General features: G+C 31.8%; 2 protein-coding genes and 4 non-coding genes across 7 annotated transcripts; 2 read left to right on the top strand and 4 right to left on the bottom strand.

The window, feature by feature from the left end:
- Window positions 1-465: 465 nt before the first annotated feature.
- Window positions 466-537, top strand: C29F4.t1. Its single transcript has one exon. It is a non-coding gene; the product is annotated as a tRNA-Pro (tRNA).
- A 17-nt stretch (window positions 538-554) lies between these two features.
- C05C12.6 (uncharacterized protein) lies at window positions 555-10,354 on the bottom strand (the record flags this gene model as incomplete). 2 transcript variants are annotated; one of them, NM_069708.7, is made up of 5 exons in its annotated part: window positions 801-957; window positions 1,194-1,317; window positions 1,364-1,625; window positions 1,959-2,024; window positions 10,292-10,354. In NM_069708.7, the coding sequence occupies 5 exons, from the start codon at window positions 10,352-10,354 to the stop codon at window positions 801-803; spliced, it is 672 nt and encodes a 223-aa protein (NP_502109.3). The 2 variants fall into 2 exon arrangements, with proteins under 2 accessions (NP_001407482.1, NP_502109.3); NM_001420562.1 differs by lacking the exon at window positions 10,292-10,354 and having other exon boundaries at window positions 555-957.
- Window positions 4,886-5,034, top strand: C05C12.10. Its single transcript, NR_056622.1, has one exon. It is a non-coding gene; the product is annotated as an Unclassified non-coding RNA C05C12.10 (non-coding RNA).
- Window positions 10,355-14,657: 4,303 nt separating the features above from the next.
- On the bottom strand, window positions 14,658-14,678 carry 21ur-11513. The gene has a single exon (NR_056623.1).
- Window positions 14,679-14,749: 71 nt separating this feature from the next.
- On the bottom strand, window positions 14,750-14,770 carry 21ur-10052. Its single transcript, NR_056624.1, has one exon.
- Window positions 14,771-15,351: 581 nt separating this feature from the next.
- Window positions 15,352-16,982, bottom strand: C05C12.4 (EGF-like domain-containing protein). Its single transcript, NM_069709.6, has 6 exons — window positions 16,866-16,982; window positions 16,679-16,820; window positions 16,157-16,229; window positions 15,940-16,107; window positions 15,708-15,896; window positions 15,352-15,663 (listed from the first exon to the last, which is right to left on the bottom strand). Exons 1-6 carry the CDS (start codon window positions 16,951-16,953, stop codon window positions 15,508-15,510), a joined length of 816 nt encoding a protein of 271 aa, NP_502110.2. The 5' UTR covers window positions 16,954-16,982; the 3' UTR covers window positions 15,352-15,507.
- Window positions 16,983-17,619: the final 637 nt, after the last annotated feature.

Genomic DNA, 17,619 nt, shown 5'->3' on the forward strand with positions numbered 1-17,619 from the left:
AATGTTGATTTGTATATTTCTTATCAATAGAACCTTTTGGGAAGAAGAGTTGCGATGTTGTTTCAGAGCTCCGGTATACCGGCCGGTATCGAAAGATTAATATTCTCAAAATGAGATCTTTGATCAAGTTTTTTTTTTGATTGGAAGATAATTATCGAAATGTAAAAGAAAAGGTGGAATTCTTTTAATATATTTTAAGACATCGGCAATTTGCAAATTCCGAAGTTGGTTGCCGAACAGCAATTGGCACGCGCCCTCGCTTGCTACTAAAGCTTGCTGTGGGTCGGCTCGTGCGCGCTAAAACATAGCTCCCGCACGCAAGAAGACTCCATTTTTCTCGTTTTTTTTTTCTGTGAATGAACAGAAACCATGACGTTTTCATATGTATTTCAAACAATATATGAATATATTTTTGTCAGGAGAAAATAATTTTCCGTGAATTTCACTTTTGGATAGTCTCGGCGTGGCTGAGTGGTCTAGTGGTATGATTCTCGCTTAGGGTGCGAGAGGTCCCGGGATCGATCCCCGGCTCAGCCCACTTATTTTTTGAACAATACGAGTGGAAATGATTTATTGAATGTGTTTGACCAAAAGTTTTGAACCCGAAAATAAAATACTGAAAATGATACCAAATATTGTTCAACAAGAAAACACTGAAAAGTGAGATTGAAAGAAGGCGATGATTGTAGAGGAATGAATGGGAAGTAAGGCGGGATTTGATTTTTTTGAGAACAATGTTTTGAAGAATATTTTGATAATAACAAGTTTACAAATGGGAAAATAAGATTAGAAACTATTGTTCAGACAAGTGGAAATCTTGGTTCCCGTTGTTGGTACGGTGGATCTGGAGTACATCGACTTCTGCTATCATCAAAATCAGTTGCATCTAATCTTGATGTTTCCACACAGAAGCCTTCTTCTAACTTCCGATATTCGTCTTCATAGTATTCAAGGCATCTATAAAAAAATCTGATCATGAAAAATAGTAAACTGTTGGCTACTGCGTAGGTCTGGCAGCGAAAGTGTGCTCGAAAAATTGTTAGAGATCAAACAAATATTTTTCTCAATACGCTGCAAAATCCAGCAATAGATTATCTCTGACAATCACTTCTCAACGCGCGGACCGTTTGCGGTACGTGTGGCGTAATTTCAGAGTAAAACATCCACTTCAGGAGTAGACAATTATAACTTACGTATAAATGATAATTGCTTGCCAGACATGAATAAATGAAAGTAGAATACATGCCGAAACTGTTCCACAAACAACAAATAGTGCGAGAGTTTTTGATGGTGGCTCCGCCATATCCAGTGTATGACCTAAAAAGTAGAAATATAGTTTTTAAGCTTTTCAGAAATTACTCACCAATAATAGCAAGCATCGTATCGAAACTGCACAATGAGAATATCGTAATAATAGTTGCCATGAGCATACATACCAATTGTTGTACAACTGTGATAATCAGGAATGGATATAAGAATTTATGCCGCTTTGAATAGAATGCGTACATTCCCAATCCAACTACACAAATTGGAACAATCAACCATGTGCACGTGGATCTCATTCCAAACAACAATGAGAGAGCAGAAGTTAAGATGTACCAAATCAGACATAGTTGGGTTCCCGTCTGAAAAAATTGGTCATTGAGCCTTTTCGGAGATTTTTTTCTGAGCTACTTTTCAGTTAACGTATTTTCCCTATTGGAATTGAACTCGAAATGTTCAATTTAAAAAATATTCATGCAATTCTAATTGAAAATGGAACATTTCAATTGTATATTGTTTTTGGAAAATGTTGAAAATTGATTGTTAACTCAATTTTGAATGTTTCTACAATATTACACATTTGTCTGAAATGTCTCAAAGAAATATTATTCTAAAATTACCGCAAAATAGTTATTTAATACTAAAACCAATAAAATCTATGGTATAAATATTCAAAAAATAGACCTTTAACTTACCACAACATGACAAATTCCACAGAAACATCGAAATCTTTTTTCAGTGAGCTCATTTCCGTCCGGCATCTGCAAGAAAACAACATGATTTTTTTCTTGAAAAAATCTAAAAATTAGCAGGGACTAAAAGACAACAAAAAGAATGTGTAGAATTTTAAATTTTTGAGCCGTGCTGTGGCTCCAGAATTCAAAGAATTTGTGATCCGGATGAATATGAATCAGGAAGTAATTGTGGGCTTTCTTTCTCGTCCCGACTAACAAAAAATTATAATTCAGCGTGGGAAGTTTTACGCTTGTTTTGGCACTACCACCACCAATAAAATTGCCCAAGGCTAATGAAATGTCTTCATTTTTCAGGAATTCTTATTGTTCTAGAATAGTCTGTTTAGGTTAATGACTTAGATTTAGAAGAAAATGAATAAAAATTCCGATAAAAACAGAGGAACACTGAAATAAGAAATGCGCGGAAATTGGATAGTAAATTGGATGGGACCGCAAATTGCGTGTGCATAGAAGAAAATGTTCCAGAAAATAAATGGAATATGGCATTCAAGACAATTGGCAGAAAAACAGCTTTTCGAGTGAAAAAGCGTGACGACGACAGAATTTTGGGGTGGTGCGTTTGTTGTAATCAAAATACTTCAAAACGGTTTTTTCCAAAATATGTCATCAAAAATGGGGCTCCGATTTTCCCTAATAACTACATGTCTTTTAGGAGGATTTCATTCAAATTTTCAATTTTTTTAAATAACATTTAGAGTATTTTGACAAAATTCCCAGAGGCAATACCTTTCAAAAATGTCTAAAGCTTGTATCGTTGACTTTTTTGAAACTACAAACTAAACATTTTTCAAAAATATGGAGAGAAAAGATGCTCAATTTGAAAACAAAGTTGTTAATCTTCACTCAAACTTTGATTTTTTGAACTCTTCAACTTTTGACTTCAACTCAGTTAACTTTCAACTTTTTTGAAATTCAAAAACAAATCTTCAAAGTAGTGACATCTTTGTTCACAATAGCAACAATGTTTAATGTGAGTGCCTATTCCAACAACTAAAACAAAAAAATGCATACTTCTTTGAAATAAAAAAAGAAGAATGCATTAAAAAAGGACAGGAAACCATGACGATCACACAAAAAAAATCTTGTGGAAATTTGAAATGGGATAATGGAGTCAGTAGTCTCGGTAAAGATAGGAAAAATGTAGGTGGAAAAGGAAATGAGAATGAACGGAAATGGAAAAAAGGAAGGAATTAAATGAAAATGACTAAAATATGCTGGAATATGATATTATTTGGGTGAAGCCCTTCATCACTCAATTTTGCCAATTTTTATCTTGATTGTCGTCAGTATTTTTTTCTTAATTGGAACTGAAAAACAACAGTACATGTGGGATTTTTCAACAAATGGTTTTGAGTCAAAGAAAACAGGAAACAAGTCTTGCGAAAGTTTTACCAATTTCCGATCCAAAAAATTCAAAACAATACTGTCTATGGTTTTTGTTTCATTAATTGGACATTAAAAAAACTGTAACGTTATCGGTGTATTGCAATGACGTTTCAATAATTCTGTAAAACTTTTTGTTAGAAACAACGTTTCTTTTTCATACATGAAAAGAAGTTTTAGACGACAAACCGTTTTGTGGTATCGTGCAATTTTCAATAAGAGATTTTAAAATCAGAAAAGGAAAAAAATCTGGACTCCTCTACCCAAAGTGTATGCTTCAATTTTTTTACTATTGGTTTAAATAAATATAGCCATCGGAGTGAGAATATATGAGTTCAATAGTATCAAATTTCATTTCAATTCTTCGAAACCACAAAACATCTAAATCATGCCAAGAATCTTGATTCTCTGGAAAACAACTAAGATAATGATTCTTTTTCAGAAAAATAGAAAAAAAACATGCATAACAGATGGAAGAACGGCCTTACGGAGTGATAAATGGGCAACGGAAAACTAAATTTGTTATTTTTTTGTTTGACTTTTCTGTTCTCGAAACAAGAAGCAAAAAGAATAATAATGTGTTCAGATGGATTCTGGAGAGAAATAATGAAAGAAAAAAGTTGGAACATTTTCCGGAAGTATTCGTTGAGGCTTTTTGTTGTAAGAAAACACGACTGAAAAAGGATCGAGTCAAAAACCAATCTGATGTATTCTGGTGTCTTAGATGGCGGAATAATCAACTTTCATCTATATTTAGCGTATGAAGTAGCTTTTAGTAAACAGTAACCATAACTGTTTTAAAAGTAGACTTTGTAAAAAAAACAGATCAAAATAAGCCTCCTATTGTAGCATGTACTTTTGGTATTTCATGCAGAAACGTATGCTGTTTTTGATTCATCAGATACAGATACTGTATATAATATTTTCAAACAGAATTTAAGCTATATCATTTAGTTGAAACAATTTGAAAAGAAGATGAAATCTGCTTGAATGTTACTGATTGCAAAAATAATTTATCCGACGATATATCCAAAAAACAATTTACGAAATTTTAGATCAGCTTTTGAAATTAAAAAAAACTATTTTCGGAACAGTAAAATAATGCTTTACCTCAATTGACCATTTTTTTTAGAATTTCCGAGAAAAAAAACATATAAACTTGGAACAAAAGCCTAATTGTTTTAAGAACTAGAAAATTTCGACCTATAACTAACATAATTCCAAAAAATTAGCTGAATGTCTTCTGCACAATATGCTAACTGAACATAGAAAAATGAAACTTAGAAAATGCACGTTTAAAAACATTTGAGGGTTCAAGTTTTACGGAAAGTTTTTGAAACGGAAATTATACTATTCATTCACTGATTCAGTGCACTTCTCTCTGTGCAAATTAACAGAGAGATGGAACTTTTTTTTCCAAACGGAAATTGGATTTTCTCCTCCTCGATCTTCTTCTGTTTTTTGTAGCACTAGTAAGAGTCTAGAGAACTACATTTTCGTTGGAAATAAGTTTAGAATAAGAAAAATGGGTGATTCCCGCGGGATTCGTGAGGTCACTGAATACATTTTAGGAGAAGAAACACAACGACAACGATGGATTTTGGTTTTAAAACTCAAGAAAACTGGAGAAAAGAAGGCGAAATTCTGGGAAAAAGGGCGAGAAAGAGAAGGAAGAAAAAGTAAAAATAGAGAGCAAATTGAATCGAAAAGTTGCGTTCTTGTGGGGATGAGGAGGCTAAGAGATGATAGAATGTCTAGCGAATTTTTTTTATTTTGGAAAGTATGGAAAATATTTGCAAGACTGAAAATTATTCTTTGAATTGACAATGGATTAACTTGGCATGGATATGTACAATGAAACTTTTAAAAGTTGAAAGATCAGGTTAAGTTAAATTTTTCAAAAAAAAAAAAAGAGAGAGAATGAAATCTAAACAGCTCACATGTGTTTCAGATACCCACATTTTTAAGTTATGTTTCGGCCGTTTCAAATCATAGAAAAATGTTATATAGAACCTATAGATACGCTACAAGCAGCCAATTTGTTAAATTTGAAAAATTTTAATTCGGAGAATCATTTTATAAATTCCGTACCTTTAAACTTTTTTTGCAACCTGGTTTCTAAGAGCACTTAAAATTACTTGCCATTAAGCCCTACTGGTTCTTAAACAAAATTGGAAAAAATTGGTTAAATGTACGAAAAACGACGTTAAATCTGGAAAAGTGACGGAGAGCGACTTTATTTAAAATTCAAAGTCATTTACTTGCTTTTTTCCGTTTCAGAAGAAAACATAATTTTTAAAGTCACTTTCTTCAATTTTTCAGTTTAAGAAGTATTAGTTGCTACACAAAATTAATACCGTAAGAATTTTAAGAAAACGACTTGCTTATTCAAAAAAACATTTTAGATAATTATTTTCACAAAAATTTAAATTGCAAAGAATGTTTAATCTCATTTTCACAACAAATCATCAAACCAACCATTGCCTTTTTGAATGTTAAAACAATTTATTATTCGAGTGAATTTTTCTGGTATCTGAAAATCATTCAACAATTGAAAAGTACATTCTGGGTATACCTGTACCCGGTAAAAAGGACTTGAAAATCTAACATAACTCGCTGAAACATTCTTTCAGCTGAAACTGTCCAAGAGTCTTTCTTTCACTTTTGAGAATAGGAAAAAATGACAGAATTTTCTAGAATTCGAGGATTTCAACATAACATTATCGTTTCAAAAAGTGATGTGATCACAACACGAAAAAAGAGAGATTATTGTTTTAAACGAAGAAAAAACGAAGACAACTTCGTGGTTTAAAGGAGTTTCAATGAGCTCAAGTATTCCATCAATCTGTCAAAAAAACAAGGCTTTTTACTGATTCTAGTGCTCCTCCTCCTATTTTTTCTCCCTAAAAATAACTCTCGTAGACATCAAAAAAGAAAATCATTTTTCACCGACCAAAAACGAAACACGAAATTGTCCGGAAATTCGACACCCGAATCTCGGGATTCAAAACCAAATGATATTCGGGTTGTTTCTCGCGCGGGAAATTGAGAATAATCCGATCACAAATCTCAGAAATTTGACAAAAAAAAGAAGAAAAAGGGTCACTCAAGTTGTGAAAACTCGATTAAATTCTATTTGAGAAAAACTTGAAAATACTTCTTGAGAGTACTGATCACTAGAATTCAAAGTTCTGTGTATTTATAATAAAGTTTAAAATTGAAAAACATGAAATTCTTGGTTTAAGGGCAGCAAATAAATCAAATAATTTGTATCCGACTTATGTATCGTGTTAGACCTGAAAAACCTCGTTTGTACCTTTAAAATTTCAAGGAAAAAAGAAAAGTTGAAAACTAAAGCCCAAGTTTCTTGGAAAATGAAGATTTTTCAGTTTGAGTCTCCCAGTAAATTCAATTATAATCAAGAAACATATGCCGCAGACCGCCCACTTTTGAAAAAAAACGTCTTTAATTTTAAAAAGCATTAATCATACCACGAGGAGAAAATAAAATAATTTAAAAAAGTTCCGAAGTTTTTTCTCTTAAATTGATTGCAAATGGAAGTTTCCAAAGACAGTCAAAAAACAAAATAAAAGTCGTGTACAACTGCAACTACGTACAACTGCAACTGCAACTAGTAATTCATTATTGTCTGAGCATTTATGTTACAAAAAAAGGTAAAAAGGAATAGTAATGAGAGCAAAGAACAATGAGGAATCATGTATTCAATCAATCTATGGAAACTCTTCATCCGTCTTCAAGAAAATGAGGTAGCTAAAATTTTCGAGTCTACTGGTGTACCTGCTTGCTTAGAAATGTCGAGTTTTCCTATAGATTTGAAAATATTAAATCTTCTAACAAATCTAACAAATGTAAGAAATAAGTTTTAAAATTATGTTTTTAATTGTTTGTCAAAAGAAATTGAAATCGCTACAAACATAAAACTCAAAAATGTCAATGAAACTTGCTTCTCTGCTAGTTTTCCGATTAAACCGGATCACGCCTTTTTTTTGCAAAAAAACATGTGTAACATGTCACTACAATTTGAAAAGCCGAATATTTAATGAAAAATTGGTTGTGCATGTGAAAACGCATATTGTAAAACTTTGGAAAAAATATAACTCAGCAAAAATAAAATCTGAATACGGAAGAATATATAAAGATTATACTGTGACGAAGAGGGATATCATCCGGGTGGTTTTAGTTCTGATACGAAAATGAGTTGGATGTTATAATCCGAAAGTATCTGGATTGACACAAGATTCAAAATGTTTGTTCCTGTTTATTTTTAGATTTTTTTGAGGAAGTTTTGCAAAAAGAACAAATATTTATTTAATTATTTATTTACGGTTAAAATTGTGAGAAGTATCATATTATATCAGGTTGTCCCATAAGTTTTTGTACTATTTTTTTTTTGAAAAAAATTTATTTCTCTCAAGCGACAAGTAGTACTATTCACACAAGTATTCACCATTAGTGTCCACCACTTGTTGCCATTTACTAGGTAACATCATGATGCCACGGGAGAAGAAATCCGGCGAACGCGATGAGAAGAAAGTGGAGAGTTCAGTTTTGAGATGCTCTTCGTCGTCGAATTGCTTGTCGCGCATGTAGTCACTGAGAGACAAGAACAAATGGTAGTCGGTTGGTGCAAGATCTGGAGAATATGGTGGATGCGGTAAAACAGTCCAACCAAGATCTTGCAGCTTTTGGAAAGTCTTCTTGGCGACATGAGGCCTAGCATTATCGTGAAGAAAATATAGTTTTTCATATTTTCCGTTGGTCTTTTCTGCAACTCGGTCCAATTGGGCACAATAGTAATCAGCAGTGATAGTTTTATTAGTTGGCAACAATTCCCAGTGCACGGGTCCTTGAACACCCCACCAGACACAGATCATAATCTTTTTTGGGTGAAGATCAGGCTTTGGCGTCGGTATTCCTTTCTCACCGATCGGAAGCCATTGACGTTTTCTGGAATGGTTAACATAGAGCACCCACTTCTCATCTCCAGTAACCAGATTGTTCAGCCAATCGAACTTTCGACGAAAAGTTAGAAGTTGAGTACAAACGTTGACCCGAGTGAGCTTCTGTGATGCCGAAAGTTCATGAGGCACCCAAATTCCAAGTTTTGAAGTAAAACCAAGGCGACCCAAGTGACGTGCAATTGTGCTATGACAACACTCAAGCTTCTCTTACATTTCACGAAGACTAAGACGAGGCTCTTCCTCCACCAGCTTCACTAGGTCTTCTTCATTTAACTCTACCGGTCGCCCAGAACGTTCTATTTCTTCGAGACTGAAGTCGCCGTTCTTGAACTTTTGAAACCAACTCTTTGCTGTATTATAAGAGAGTGCTCCCTCACCCATCGCACCGCATATGTTTCGTTCCGCTTCCATTGCTGAATGACCAAGACGAAATTCATAAAGAAGAAGCAATCTAACGTCTCGACGTTCAAGTTTGATGATTGTCATCGTGGCAAAGTAGAAATGGATGAAATGAATCTTTTCTGAAAGGGGACGACCCGACCTTGACACGACCTACGATGAAAAAATTTTAAAACTTTCTAGAAGTTTTGGAAAAATATTTGAAAAAAAGTACAAAAACTTATGGGACAACCTGATATTTGACCAAAATATTTTATTTTCAGATCCAACGTTTGCTTTACATTAAAATTTCATAATATGCTTCACCATGGAGACTAGAATCACCCAACGGTGATTCTAGTAAATTCTCAAAAATTCTCAAAAAATTCTCAAAAAAATTTAATTTAATATTATCAAAAATTATTTAACCGTTTGTCAACGGTTAAAGTTACTGCTAATCCTTAGCTTGTTTATAGGTTCAATGAAAATAATACGAGCATAATAGTGAAAAAGATGGCACATGCGATTCTAGGAAGCTAAACGTTTGTGTATATCTTGTTTTAACAAATTTTATGATGTTCAAAATCTCCCCAAAATATTCAACTTTTCACTCTTTAGCTATTTGAACTATACAACTCGTGATGCTTTTCCCAGACCTACATTACACTTTTTTGAAGAGGATATCAATTTTGACATATACTCTTGGGAATTCCAAGATTTGAAAATTAAAGTTCTTCATAAGAACAATTTTTCAAAATGTGTTCGGTAGTCACCTTCTGAGAAAACGAACCGATGAAATTGAGAAAAATAAGAAATTTTATGAAAAATATTGTGTCATCTGGTTCTCGATTGAAAACAAAATGAAAAGAAAAACAAAATATAAACTAATGCACTTTCGAAAGGGCAAAAGATAGGGGAATAATATAGTAAAACAATATATTTGTGAAGGGGATTCAGGATTTTTTATTAAACTTATTGCAAAGCTTGTCTATAAAAATTTAGGAGGTAGTCAATGGGGCATTAGTCTGACAATATTTTTAATAGTCCAAAATGACCGAATATCATAAACGAATATCGCAAAATTCAAATTTTTTAGATTTTTCAAAATTTTTAATCATAGTTTTGGTTCACTGTCAGATTTTCAAAAAATTTGGACTTTTTGAGTAAAGTATCAGTAAAGAAAATCCTACGATTACACACGCAATCAAAACATGAAACTAGTTGAAAAACTTTTTTTTAACTCGATTTCCACAATTACTTCCAAAAATTAGGGCCACCGTTTGACTGTAAATAGAACATTTCAAAAAATTTGTTGAAAGATTTTACAAAATGCCAGATTAATATACATCCGCTTCAAATTAATGAAAAGTTACTGAAATGGGAAAATTTGAATTTTCCGCACAAATGACTTTGTGTGGGAGTTCAATATTTTATCATGTAAAATGCCACTCTTTACTGATTTTTTCGATTAAATACATTTAAGACCAAAAATATAACTCAAACAAAATTAAAATTAAAAAATTAACTTACCACTACAACAAGTTGAATACCAGTAGCCGTTGGTTGAGCAAATGTTCGTAATGTGGGCCGCATTTTCCAATTCTGAAATAATTTTCAGGTTAGTTATTCAGGTCAGGACCAAACAAGTAAAATTCGGTTCAATTGAAGTGAAATGAATGGGAAAAAACAAATCTTAAACGTGGATTTCATTTAATTTCCTATTTCCTTTCAGACAAACTGAAAATTTATGAAAAAAAGAGGAGACAATTTATTTCAGATGTTCCATCTTCATATCTCGTAGATCTTTTTTCTTTCAGACTATTTCATTTTTTGTTAAGATAAACAAAAAACACGTGGAAATTGAAAAATGCTCGTTTTTTGTTTCTTCCTAAATTGAACTTTTTTTGCATGTTCTTCTTCCGCCCATTTGTATTTTCCCATTTCCCATTATTTTTTGTCTATTCTCTTTTTTTTATTTAAATTGTTTTTTTTCTGTTCTCGTTGTTAAAATGCTCGACAAATAGGGGAAAGAAAAACGGGAAGGAATAGTTTTAATTGAAACAAGTTGAGCATTTTGTTCATCACAAAAAATTAAAACTTAAAACATTTCAAGCATAAAATGATTAAAAGAAAAAGAATGCTGAAAATAGTTTTAAAGTAAACAAGAAAAATAAAAAAAAATTCAAAATATTTGGAAAAAATGAACAGAACCAATTGGCCGATCAATTATTTATTTGCTTCCTGGCCTGAGGCTATTATTCATTTTTCATCGAGGTTCGGTTTCTTTCTTTTTGCTCGTTGATTGTTGAAATTCAACCAAGATACGTCAGAAAATAGAAAACACAGAATAAATAATATGTGTTTGACCTAATTGTTGTTTCAGATAGGAGTAGATCAAAATATGTTTATTGCGGAAAATTATAGGATGAGCGAATTAACTTGCTCAATTATCGACTATGTCGATTTCTAGGTTATAGGTAATATGAACATCCCTTTGGTGTTCTACTAATTATCTAAACATGTAGAATCGTTTTCAACTCAAAGCAAAGTATCGCGAGTTGGTTACTGTAACTGCGTTCATTTTCTAGATTTTCGTTGTTTTCACTATTTCTTGTTTGCTTATTTGCCGCTCTTCTATTTTTTTTATATATTTCAATTTATTCATATCTTCAAAAGCATCTGATAGTGAGTGGACCGATGGGGTACCGCATTAATACAAAATATACCGCATAAGATTTTTACTATTCGGATTGAAACTATGTGTGTTTTCGGTTTTTAAAAGTTCCAGGAATCCGCATTTTCATAGATTTCAGAAATGACAATGGAGTTTCAAAATTGGACAAATCAGACAGTGACATACTAAAAATATAAAAAAATTCTAGATAAATCAAAAATATGGAAAAATAGGCGTAGTCGAACGGTGAAAATTTGCATGGGAATAATAACCAAAAACAGAAAATTGGTCACGATTCACGGAGAAGGTAACATGTATCTAAAAAAGGCTTCAAAAATATCTATAAAATAATTTCACAACATTTTAATTTTACGGTATCTGGAATATTGAAGTGTTGTGCTCTAAAATGAGCACGGACACAAATTATGCAGAAAAGAACAAAACGAGGCTAACACTTGAGATTCACCAATTATCGAGCAAGGTTCTACAGAGTTTGGGTTTAAACTATACCCAAAAATTTAGAAATAATATATTAACTTGTATTTTCTAAGTTCTAAGTTCATGACAAGTCACTCAAAAACGAAAAATATGAGACCAAAAAAATGGAAGAAAAAACTGAAATTTTTGGTGGTCCTTCTTTTTGTTCAAGAAATTCATGATCTCTACCCCTTCCCCTGGGGCATCGGATATTGGGAACCACCCGCATGATTTTATTAAAATTTAGTTTTTATCTTAACTAGTGACTAATCAGAGGATCGAAAATTATATTTCAAATGAAGGAAATGGAAGAAACTTGAAGTTGTTTTCAAAAAAAGGAAAAGGTGATTCAATTAGAATACGGTAGCCTGTCAAGTAGCAATCATTTTCAGAGAAAAACAAAAAAATAAATTAAGCTGAAACTCAAGAAAACGAAGTGAACAAGTTAGAATTTAGCAATTTAGTTTCAGAAAACTAAGTATCATCTTCTTCTTCTTTTTCTTTGGAAAAAAAACATGAGTCAAAGTTGAAGACGGGCGGTCGAGGCGAATTTTATTGGGCATGTCCAATGACGATGTGCATTTCGGAAAGAAAAACTGATGGAATGGGGAAAGACGGATGAATTCTCTAATTTCGAGAAGGTTCATTTGAATACTTAGAATTTAAGTTGACTTTATCGGAGGAAATATAAGAGTACATACGTTTAGGATACTCCTCTGAAGTCACCAAAATGCCTGCCTACGCCAGACTGATGTCTACTAAATTTTCAGAAATTCAATTAATATGAATACATTAGAAATACGTAATCCGCACGTTCTAATATGCAAATTTATAAAATGTTCTTGCTGCAAAATCTCAGCTGATAATTGCAAAACGTTAGAAGGGGAGGCATTTCCATAACTAGTTGTAGTGAAAAACATATATCCTTTTGGAAACAAATTATTGGATTTTTTTTTTTGGAAATTAGAAGAGAAATTTAATTGTAAAAGAAGTTTTAAAACATCAGAAAACACAAACACATATTACATACAACTGTAACAAAAATCATTCAGTTTGTTTTTTTTTCAAAATAAATGGATTTTTGTCCGAATCATTTCACAAAAGTTTGGGTTGAGCTAAAAGAAAATGGCTCAAATTAAAGGAAAAAAAAACAAAATAAAAAGAAACAGCTGACTGGAGTAGAAAAGGTAGTAATTAAGAATCAAATGACCTCATTGTAAGATTAGAGAAATGCCGAAGGGAATTGGAGATGCAGACAGAGAAAATGAGCAAGGAAGAAGTGAAATTATTGAAGCACAAATTTGAACTTGGTTCGCTTTAAAAAAAACGTATAAATTAGAAAGATTCTTCCTTATCAAATTAATAAATATAAGGATTTCATTGCAGGCAGGTGCTCCCTTAATCATACCTGCGCGCCTGCCAACTCTTTTTGCACTTTTAAACCCCGGTGGTGCCTGTTTTCTCATTGTAGGTTCCCGAAAAACTGTATCGCTGCTAAAATTTCGACATTCCATTAAAAAAGGCAACACGTGTGTAACAAACAAAACACAAAACCTTAACCGGTCAAAACATATTGAAGGAAATGTGAGGAATTTCGTAGAAAAAGCTGTTAGTCGCCAGGAGAAATAAATCATAACCTCGAAATGTTCTCGAGGGACTCTCTCCTGCTCTCAGTCAAGGCTGCAAAAGATATCTCACTTTTTTCGGGTTTTCAAATGGATTACAACAAATTCATCATGTCTAGAAACAAGACAAAAGTTGAGAAAATGGAACGATGAAACTGAGCAAAGAAAAAAAAACAAAGCGAAATAGGATCTGAAGAAAGAAAAGTAACAACATTTCTGAGAAAGAAACCGTTGTGATCTTTTAGAAAAAATTCGGTGTATCACTGATCAAAAACTCAAAACGTGCCCTTCATATTTTGAGAACTTGGTTTGAAAATAATTTTACATGGAAAATTAAATGTATTGAATAGTGTTGTTTATAAAAACTTCTCCAAACATTTTCTTGGAACTTTATTCGGACGGTTTTTGAGAATATTTCAGGTATATTCTAGTGCAATGCTCCGAGAAATAAGATTGATAAATTTTCCTAAAAAAAAATGGTAAGAAACCTTCCCGAAACAATTATGATATAAAAATTGGTTCTTGATACAAAATGTATGCTGCACGAGACTAATTAATCATGAATGTTGACGGCTATGAAATAATAATTAAGAATTGATAAATGATAAAGAAACAAATTGATATTTTCATTCTTATAATAAGCTGTTAACTTGGCATTTCTCAAGTACGATTAATGATTTTCACTGGTACAGTATGAATTACCCGAAAGAAAAATGTTGGAATTCAAAATTTAGAAGCTTTACAATAAAGCTCATGCACCCGAAGCATTATTTTATAAATTTAATATCTCTGTAGTATGTATTACTGTTTTAGTTAACTTTGGCAGCTTATATCTAACAATAAGTTGTCTTCAGTTTTTTTTTTCAAAAAAAAATTTTCAACTGAAAGAATAATTTCATTACTTTCCTAGTATGAGCTTCTAAAATAGCAAAGTCTGATTGAATAAGTTTCCATGGGGCATTTGGTACAAAGAACTTCAGGTGAGCCAATATTTCTAGTTGTAAGGGAATAAACATCGAATTGAAAATAATCTTAGAAAATAAGTAAAATAATCTTAATATTTGGATCCGAAAAAATTTCTTGAGTAATTATTGAAGTAACCAAATTGACAAAGGCGTTAATGCAAGTTCTATCAAGTTAAACTATTTCTAAATATTTCGTAGACTTTATGAACATGTTGAAACATTGAAAAATATTCTTCCACTGAAAGTAATGAGCTATTCAAGGACAGAATTATTTGTGAAATTTTAGTTTAGATTTTATGGGCACGTTGAAACAGTCGAAATATTTCTATAGAAATAAGAAAATTTAAATACCATGGAAAAAATTCAAAATAGATAAAATAAAATTCAGAACTGATCTGTTGTACACTTTAACTAAAAGTTCCCATCATAACTATCAAATTTTGAAAAAAAATTAAAAAGTGAAGCAGGATCTTCGTTGCGTCCAAATTCTTCGTTCTTCTGCACAACTTCCTTTTCTTCCGACTATTTTGTTTTGCTTTTCAAAATTCTCGGGTGAAGTCGCAAAAGATATGACATAAAAATTCCCCTTGAGTATAGTTGACGTGTTCGGTTTTAACCCAAAATACTTGGACTTTTTTCTGGTTTAGGATGCATATTAAGACTTCAAAAATCGAAAAGCTCGTGCTCTTTCTTTGTTAAACAAGTCTAGAAAGATCGAAAATCATTTAGAATTGAAATATTTTGATCTTTTAACAAGTTTCTGAAATACCATTTTCCTACGTCTTACACTATAGTGAAGGAAATTTAATTTTTCGTGCTTTGAGTCAAGTATATGTGGTAAGTTCTTTTGTTTCAGTTTTTATTAATAATTGACAGTTAACAGGTTTAAACTTTAATGACAATGCCGATGATGTAGATGAAGGTGTTAAATGGTGATTGACTTTTTCCACATTTGGTTGGTACAAAAAAAATGATCAAAAACTTTTTTTTTAGAGAAATTCTCACTTAAATATGAAGGCAAGGTCTGTGAATTTTCTGTTCAATTTTTGTTTCTTTCAGACTAATTGTGCCATCATCAACTTCAGAAATTTCTGAAAACTTTGTTTGCATTGAAAGTGTTTCCACATCGAAGTGCTCTTTCGTGGATTTTTCTGATAATTCCTGAAAATTTATCGTTTTTTGATAAATTGAAAATTTAAACTTACAAGATTTGTTAAATTTCTTGATTTCAAAGGATAAAAATCATAATTTTGGTTTATGAATCCATTTGATTCTCCATTTTTCCTCAATTTGCAGTTTGCATGCTGTTTCTGCTGTTTTTTCGTGAATCTCCAAGCCATTTCCAATATTATTGCGAATAATACAAGTATTACTAGACGACGATATTCCCAGAACTTTAAAATCAAATAATTTCCTGAAATGTTTAGAATCACTTACTATTTTACATGACTTCGATCCAACAACTTTGAAAAATGAATCGGATTTATTGTAGACGACTTCAAAGAATTTTTGGGATTGTTTGATAGTTTTCCAGTATGTTGTAACTGTATTTTCCATTATTAATTCACAAGTTTCTCCTCGGAATCCGGGTGGACAAGTGCAAATCCAAAATTTTAGAATTAAAAGAAATTACTTCATTCAAAGAAAAAACTACCTTCACAATATTCTTCTTTGATGCTGCACATCTCCATTGTAAATCGTAATCATTTTCAATTTCATCCGAGCAACTTAAAATTTAAACATGTTGAATTCTTAAAAAAGCATAGTATTTATTCCGTTAAACCGCAAATTGTGACATCATGGTTTGTAGTTTTAACGTCACTTTTGTCAAGTGATCCAGCGCACAGTATTTATTGAACAATGAAATAATTTGAAAATTCAACTTTTTCTAATAGAGTAGTTATCTCTTTTGAATGAGTAAAATATAAAACATGAAAAGTAAACAAGCAAATTAAGATACTTACAGTTTCAGAAATATTTGAGTCAGGTTTTTATGTGTCTATGTATTTAATATGGTTGCCTCTCAAAATAACAAATACTGCATCAACACTAAAAAAATGGTACACAACTTTTTCTTATCATTCGATTTATTCCTTATAGTCACTACAAATTAATTTTTCAGTTTCATTCACTTTCGCAACGTAATATAATAACTATTATCTTTTTTTTAACTCACATGTCTTCTCTTAATTCTCCAATTACACAATCAAATATTTCGAAGCATGAGGGTCCATAATATCCATATTTACAGGGACAAAATCCTAAATTTTTTTCGTTCTCTTCAAATATTGTTCCTGGTTCGTAACAATCATCTGGTTCTGAATTTTTATAGTTTTATTAAAATTCAATAAAAATCTGAATACCGAATTCTTTGCTTTCTAACAGTTGTAATACCGAAAGTAGAATAATAATGCTTCCAATTGTATTTTTTACATTTTTTTGTTGAAACATTATTTTTTTTCAAATCATACAGTATATCTGAAAAAAAAAGGAAATCATTAGAAATGGAGCATCATATTTTTCAAGGGGTTTGGAAAGTGTTTGTTGCAACCTTGAGAAAGTGAGCATCAAATACCAGATCACAAAAAACTGTTTGTGTGTGGATTGACTCATCCGTTGATTTTTACTTCGGTAAACAACGAACAACTAGCAGACATCAGTTTTCGAGGATTTCAGTAACGGCATGAGAATTACAAAAATTTCCTTCTTCTTTTCGAATGGATTGACGTCACAAGAATTTTACTGGGAAACGTCTGTAGAAAATCATTCGTGACGTCAGACCATACAAAAATGAATTGGGAATACAAAAACTGTGAGTTGGAGACTGAGGAAAATGAAGAATGATGAGGTGTTATCAGTGTACAACTATTTTATGGTTTAATCAGTTTTCCTCTTTAGTCTTCTGACATTATTCAAAGGAATAAAAAATATAAACAATTAGCAAAGGTTTTTTTGTTAACTAAATTTTTCAAACTGCCCTGAAACTGTGTGTGTTCAGAAATTCTTTTATTCAAAAATAAGTTTTATTTGGAAGATTCAATATTTATTTTCCCAGAATTATTATGGATTGATCTTCAAACTGCTGTTCACAACTGTTCAACTGTTCAAAAGTGTTGC

The sequence above is a fragment of the Caenorhabditis elegans genome, chromosome IV (genome assembly GCF_000002985.6).
Source record: "Caenorhabditis elegans chromosome IV".
NCBI classification, from domain to species: domain Eukaryota; kingdom Metazoa; phylum Nematoda; class Chromadorea; order Rhabditida; family Rhabditidae; genus Caenorhabditis; species Caenorhabditis elegans.

Excerpts from the sequence above, each read along its gene's own strand:
- C05C12.4 (NM_069709.6), bottom strand. The coding sequence starts at position 16,953 with ATGTTTCAACAAAAAAATGTAAAAAATACAATTGGAAGCATTATTATT. Across the intron at positions 16,230-16,678 it reads GGAGAATTAAGAGAAGACAT|TTGCTCGGATGAAATTGAAA; the intron begins GTGAGTTAAAAA and ends TTAAATTTTAAG. Across the intron at positions 15,664-15,707 it reads CAAGAAATTTAACAAATCTT|GAATTATCAGAAAAATCCAC; the intron begins GTAAGTTTAAAT and ends ATAAATTTTCAG.